Raw genomic sequence first — 7437 nt, forward strand, 5'->3', positions numbered from 1 at the left:
AGGAAGGAAGGAAGGAAGGAAGGAAGGAAGGAAGGAAGGAAGGAAGGGAAAGAAAGAAGAAAGAAAGAAAAAGAGAGAGAGAAAGAAAGAAAGAAAGAAAGAAAGAAAGAAAGAAAGAAAGAAGAGAGAATGACACTGGGCCTGGCTTATGGTTCTAACAACTCAAAGCCAGACCCAAATGTGACACACTTCCTCCAACAAGACCACACCTACTCCCACAAGGCCACACCTCCTAATAATGCCATTTACTGTGAGCATATGGGGGCTGTTATCATTTAAACCACCACACCTGGGATGGAAAATCAGCCAGCAACTAGAAGCTTGAGCCTACTCACAGACAAACCTCACTGGCTTTCATCACTCTCAACCCCTGCCAAGAAGACCAGGCAGGGCAACTTTTTTCTCCCAGACAGCCCTTTCTTTTTACTCTGTCTCCATGTTTTCCTCACACTTTTCTATGTCTCACCCTGATACAGTCTGGCCCTTCAGGTAGGAGGCCATGCTGCATTTGCCCAGAGCATGCATGCAACATGGCAAAATATCAGAAAGTAATCCATTAGACTTAACTTGGAGGTGCCCCTATTAGGTTTGGGTTCACTGGAGCCCCATCCATACTGAGATTCACTTGACCACAGATTCCAGTGTTATTCCCAGTTTGTGAGACCCCCAAAGACCACCAGGAATCAACTCCCCTGCAAATACATGAGGATCTTTTATTACAAGCTCGAGCCTGGGTTGCAGCATTCTCCCTGGTTGAAGAGGAGGATTGCAGCCCCACAGTCTAAGGGAACAAGGTTTTTAAAGGGAAAAAAATGCAAGCAGGGAGTTACATGCCTTGGCGTTACATGATTGGGTATGAGAAGTTGACTTTTGAAATGATTGCTTTGCTGTAGGTGTCAAGACCACGAACAGTTCTGGCCTGGCCATCTGGGCCAGTTTCCTAGCAACTGTATCTCTAGTGGGCAGGAAAAGAATGTGGTAAAGCTAGTTCTTTTCTCCAGGTGACTGGACATCTCTACACCTGGCTGGCCTTCACCCAGGCCTGTGCTCCAAACCCCAAACTAATACCTAAAAAAAAACAATTTTCAATTCTTTGGTCTCTCAAAAAACATTCCACTGGCTAGGGTTGGAGAGTTCCTGGAATTTTCCACTGATCCACATGGAAAGTTCTAAGAATCTTTTACCTGCTGTGCAGCCTCTTAAACCTGGAATTTGGAGGGGTGGAGCTGCCCCCCCCCCCCCCACTTGTTTCATCCTTGTTGGGTCAAATCTCAGACATGGGAGGAATTCCAGGTGGCTGGATTTGACCCCAATTTTTACCTTGGTCCCAGGCCCACCAGGGGTTCCAAAATCTCCATTCCAAAATACATATCCTCAGCTTGGCTTCAGGCTAATCCAAGCTCATACTGAGTCTACTTGTTCAGTTCTTGGTCCAAATCTGGCCTCAATATAAGTTGGACAAATGGCCGCTGAGGGACCAAATTCAGAACTTTTGATATTTAATACATACATTGACTTAAATTGCTACATAAGACAGAGTGATATTGTGGCCTGAGGCTCCCTTCCCAATAAAACTCCCAGTTCACCTCTTTCTCAAGGCCTGGCTTACAGCCAGTGCAAATACTCACTGTGTCTGCTGAGTCTCCAAACTCAAATCTTTATAATTCTCATGATAGCATAGAACTCCTTTGCCTTACTCCTCTTTTCCCTTATGCTTTAGGCCTACGTGTGTTTCTGCCTCCCCAAACCTGGGAAATCCTGCTGGTATCTTTAATAGTTAAGACAAAAAAGCATTTCTGGCTTTCTGCCCCCATCTGCAGACACACACAAACTGGTTACGGGTATGAAGATCACAGAGTTTAGTCTTACAGAGATTCAAATACCTTTTGGGTATGGAAAACATTAAAAATTGTCATGTGCTGTTTTAGCATATTAAAAGGGTTGTCTCTGGAGTTGGGCTTTGGCTTTCCTTCTCCAGACCCAAGCATTCTTGTTTAAAAGTTTCTTCCAAAGTCTCCTTCCTGGGTCAGGCGGACAACCTGATGAGGAACCTGCCTGACTTCGTTTTTAAGGAAATAGCCATTTTGTTGTATTGTTAAAAATAAGTTGCCATACGCTGTAAGAGCTGAGTTTCTGTTTTTAAGTTTGTTTCCTGAAATCTGACCTGCCTCAAATCATGACCTTGACTTATTTTTGAGAATGCCCTGATGCTCCCTTCTTAGTGACTACAGAATGGTTATTGTTGTTGCTGAGATTTTTTTCTGTACTTCCTAACTGCCCCACTGTCTCATATAAACGTTGGGTGCCAATTACAATGAGACTCTCTTGGACCTGAATAATGACATGGAGCCCTTTTATTATTATGAAAGGTTGGCCTGAGTTTCGGCTTGTTCCCAACTAGCTCTTATAACTTAAATTAAACCCTTTCTACTAGTCTGTATTCTGCCACGTGGCTCATTGCCTCTTCTCAGTCCCAGCACCTGTTTCTTATTCCACATCTGGCTGATGATTTCCACCTTGGCTTCTTTCCCAGAGTTCCTCTCTCTGCCTTGATGTCCCACCTATCATCTCCTGCCTCACCTCTTGGCCTTTCGGCTCTTTATTAAATCAATCAGAAGGTGTCGGAGAGAGTGTTTACAAAATATGATATAGCCATAAGAATAACAATACCGGGCTGGAGAGATGGCTCAGTGGTTAAGAACAGTGACTGCTCTTTCAGAGGACCCAGATCAATTCCCAGCACCAACATGGCAGCTCACTACTGTCTGTAACTCCAAGATCTGACACCCTCACAGATAGACAAAAACACCAATGCACATAAAATAAAAATAAATAAATATTAAAAAAAAGAATGATAATACCAAACTCTGGTCTGTATTCAGACCTCTGCCAGTACAGAAATCAGCATTTGAAAAATACAAGACAACCTTCGCACAGTGCACAAAAAGATCGTCCCAACATCCTCACATCTGTAAACCTGCTCTGCAACTACTTGTGATTTGGCTCCTTAAAAGAGCCCTGCTCTCTTTGACTCAACTTAGGAGGCAATTGTTGGCCAGCTTTCTGGTGAACCCAAATAAAATAAAGCTGGCTTCAAATTTCGCTTAAAATTATGGTAGTGGTCTCATTCTCACCCAGTGGGATCAATACTGACTCTTGACAGAAAAGGAAAGCAAACAGAACAGCCCAGAAAAAGACACTGTTTTCTTAAAAACAGCTTGAAGGTAAACTATATTCAGTAGGGATCACTGCTGATTTTCTCATTCCTTTTCTTGGTTTTGTTTACTGTCTCTAAAAAAAATGACAACCTGTTGAAGAACCAGCCTGCCTCCATATTAGGCTTAAAGGCCATCTTATAGTAAAGACAAAAGGTTCATTCCTATTTGTGAGTAAACCTGTGCTTCTCAAGGACTGGGCTATGCCCCACCTGTAGCCTTAAATATAAATGATTCTGTATTGCCTGTTCCAGGAATAGCAGCCATGTCTTTGTTTCAAGGGAGTATGATAACTAACTTGTTATGCTTATATTCTGCTCCTGTAATTCCACTTATATTGCCAGCCAACACCCACTCCCCCCGCCCCCGCTTGGAAGCCCCCTACCCGTAAGCTATATAAAAACCTTGTCTTCCTCATATTGGGGGCTGCCCTTTAAAATCCTGACAGGGTAAGACAGTTGGCTCTCCAGTCCCAGATGCACCTCTAAAATAAAGCTTGCTTTAGTCAGACAGTCATGGATTTGGTCTTTTTCCTCAATTTTTTTAGGTTTAACTATATTCACTATTCACGGGTGTTTAGTTCTCTAAATACTCCCTCTCTAGGACTTTTGCTTAAGTATGAAATTTACCCCAGACTGAAAGTGTGGTTTTAAAAGGCTGTAAAATTCCAAGCAGAAAAAGTTAGCTTAAAATCTGTAACAAAAAGGGGTTGATAGTTAAAAGTTTATGTAAAGTTAATCTTAGTTTGTTGTAGCATGCCATCTATGTCACCTGGATTTAACTCTTGTTTAGGAAAATAGATGTAAAAGTGGGGAAGGTGGTTAGCAACCATATGGCTTACCACCATTTTGGCTGATGGCCCAGCAGCCAAGTGACTCTGCCACAGTCTTTGGTAAGGAAGGTGTGCCGTGTGACTTCATTGCCATCTTAGTTAAGGTGACCTCATGGTATAAACCAACTAAAGCAGCACCCATAAAACTGTTAGTCTCTTATCATTGTATCACCTTTTTTTTTTTAGACTAATAAGTCAACCAGGCCTTCAAGATGGTTTGTTTTATTTCATTTTCCCTATATCTAGGAGACAACAGCAGGTCTCAAGATATTTTGGGTTGGGATGGCTTTTTTCCCTGAAAGTGAAAAATAATAGATGAGAACAAAACCATGAACAAGGTCTATGCAATGCATTTGATGATTAGAGTTTATGAATGCCTCAGGTTATAACAGTCCATCCAGGCTCTTTGCTAACATTGTTAATCCCAGTGTTTTTAAGGCTCAAATTTAATAGGAATAAAATTAATTTTATAAAAGTTACTAATTTATTATAAGCTGTTAAAGGTAACGGAGATATACAAGTTAATGGTCAGTTACCTTATAAGTGATCAAATTATTTAATGTGCTCAGAACTATGTTTGTAGTCATAGTCAGTACAGATATAATTTATTTACAGAGACAAGGTTGGAGGGCGAGACCAGCTTTTATCTTACATCCTATAGTATTCTGTATATATTGTCAAGCTTAAGCCTGAAAAGAAAAGAAAAACAAGATTAAATTTAAAGTTTATGTAAAATAACATTAAAACTCAGGTATATTTTTAAAAATGGTTGTAAAAGATTGAGCCCTTGATTAAAATGGCCTAAACTTACAATACATTGGCATGACAAGGATGTCCCCGGGTCCACATAGTTCTCGTCTTGGATGGGGCACAAGCTCACTAGCCTCATTACAGAAATGGGATGCATGGGATATAAGAGCTGGTGGGAATCTGCTGCTTTGCCTCCAGTTGTGTAGGCTTCCTAGCTCAGGCTACATAGGCCTGACCAGCTCTAGCTTTGTAGGCTAAGCCAGAAGAAAGTCCTCCTGCCTCATCTACAGAAAAGATGAATTATTCTTCACGAAAGAGTGATGGATTCTCTTGCCCAGCGGTGGACTTCAGAGTCTGCACCCTAAATGTCTCAAACAACAGAGAGGCAAATAGCAATCATTCTGCCTTCAGTGTCTCCTGAGGCGACACATGAGGCTGCTGTTGAACAAGGTGACCTTGTACTTAAGCCACCATCTGATTGGTAGAGGACCTTCATGCTAGTTCAACTGTTCATGTCCCTTACCCTGGCGTTCAGTTATTTCTCTAAACACAAGCTGATTCCAGATCCACACTCTAGCCATCCATGTTAGAGGAGGCTGTTGGGTACATCAAACTTACAGCTTTGGAAGGTTACTCAGAACACCCAGCTGTGTCTCTGACAGTTGGTTTTGTATCGGTAGAGTCAACAAATGGTTCTATTAAGCTTTTAGAGTCTTCAGGAGGAGAGGACTTAGATGGAGGAGATTCTCTCCAACCTGGGATCACCTGTGGCTTTGGGAATACAGCCTAGCCTCTGCCTAGACGCAGAGCTCCAGGGCCAGCGCCTGCACTCTGATCTTGAAGCCCACAGGAGTTTAAGGGCTTTGGTAGTGAAGCAGATGTTGGTTTAAGCCAGTACATTATTATGAAGTCTGGGGTCACCGCACTGAAAGCGTCTGAGTCAAAAAGAGACATGGTCGTTCTTCGGGAGTTGAGCTAAGCATGTGGATGTTTTCTAAGAAATTCTAAAAGCCAGCATTTGTTAAAACTCATTTAATTGCCTTAATTTAATTTATGCCTCTAAATGGCCAGCTCCTTTTAAATAGAATGATGCTAAGAAATATGCTTACTGCTGTCTGTATGTGGTGACCTGGAGATTTGGAGAGAGTCGGCTCTGGTCTTTTTTGTTAATTCAGTTGATGTTACCTGGTAAGTATTTCCTACAGACTTGACAGGACTGACTGCTTTTATCATTCAACTGTTGGTTGAGTGCATGGAATGAAAATGTAGAAAAAAATTAAAAAGTTCTGTTAAGAGGCCGCCTTCGCCGACACCGGGGATCGCAGACGGGGCCCAGGGCTGGGTCGGAGTAGAGCGGGCGCAGGATAGACGAGGACATGCTGACTACTCTGAAGATCCTCATCATCAGAGAGAGCGGGGTGGACAAGTCCAGCCTGCTCCTGAGGTTCACAGATGACACCTTTGATCCAGAACTTGCAGCAACAATAGGTGTTGACTTTAAAGTGAAAACTATTTCAGTGGATGGAAATAAGGCTAAACTTGCAATATGGGATACGCCGGTCAAGAGAGGTTCAGAACCCTAACTCCCAGCTATTACAGAGGTGTGCAGGGAGTTATACTACTTTATGATGTCACAAGAAGAGACACCTTTGTTAAACTGGATAATTGGTTAAACGAATTGGAAACATACTGTACAAGAAATGACATAGTAAACATGCTAGTTGGAAATAAAATTGATAAGGAAAATCGTGAAGTTGATAGAAATGAAGGCCTGAAATTTGCACGAAAGCATTCTATGTTGTTTATAGAGGCAAGTGCAAAAACCTGTGATGGTGTTCAGTGTGCCTTTGAGGAGATTGTTGAAAAGATCATTCAGACACCTGGACTGTGGGAAAGTGAAAACCAGAACAAAGGAGTCAAGCTGGCACACAGGGAAGAGAGCCACGGAGGAGGAGCCTGTGGTGGTTATTGCTCTGTGCTATAAACTCTGGGAAGTCCGTCTCTTGCATATTTGATCAGATAGTGACATCTTTCTGTATATAAACTCTTAACTGCTATTAGGGACCTTGCAGTTTGCACATAATTGTTTTTATCATGGCAGTGAGTATTTGCAAGAACTCCCCTCACCGACTTTCCCAGGTGAAATGTTATGGTAAACATGCACAGTTTGCAGTCTATAGTTTGTTTTTTTTAATGTAACGTAAAATAGGTGTACCTTCATGAGTACATTTGGTTTTATGATTTACATTTATCATGTCATTTTCAAAAACATCCGTCTAGTATGTGTTGCTGCAAGTCTGCTTTTTTCCTCCCTTTTGCTTAATTACTGAATTACTTGGTATGTAGAGCCGGGACGGTGGGGAGGGGTGGAGGTATCATCAGCCTACCCAGGTTCCCGTGAGGAGTGACAAAGCATGATGCACAGCTCTTCTCGGGTGTTGAAGATGCTTAGTACTAAGTCAAATTCTCAGTCCAGGATAGAGCCCAGGGCAATTCACAATTTAATCCCTATGTTCTGATGATGCTTCCAAAATAGTATTGATAAGTTAAAGCAGTTTGGTATTTTAATTTCCTCCAGTCTTCGCTCAGTCACCTGGAGCTTTAACCCTGTGTTGCACACATTGGTTCCTGATCCTTGGT

At 42.1% G+C, this 7437-nt stretch overlaps 1 protein-coding gene across 1 annotated transcript in view; it reads left to right on the plus strand.

Annotated features, from left to right (window-relative positions):
* Positions 1–7206, plus strand: part of LOC129687606 (ras-related protein Rab-18-like) — a 17234-nt gene extending 10028 nt beyond the window's left edge. Inside the window, 2 exon segments of the mRNA XM_055622073.1 lie at positions 6150–6345; positions 6348–7206. Of these exon segments, the coding sequence (XP_055478048.1) occupies positions 6150–6345; positions 6348–6781 (630 nt within the window). The 3' untranslated portion in view covers positions 6782–7206.
* Positions 7207–7437: the final 231 nt, after the last annotated feature.

The sequence above is a fragment of the Psammomys obesus genome, unplaced genomic scaffold (genome assembly GCF_907164565.1).
Source record: "Psammomys obesus unplaced genomic scaffold, mPsaObe1.curated_primary_1811, whole genome shotgun sequence".
NCBI lineage: Eukaryota > Metazoa > Chordata > Mammalia > Rodentia > Muridae > Psammomys > Psammomys obesus.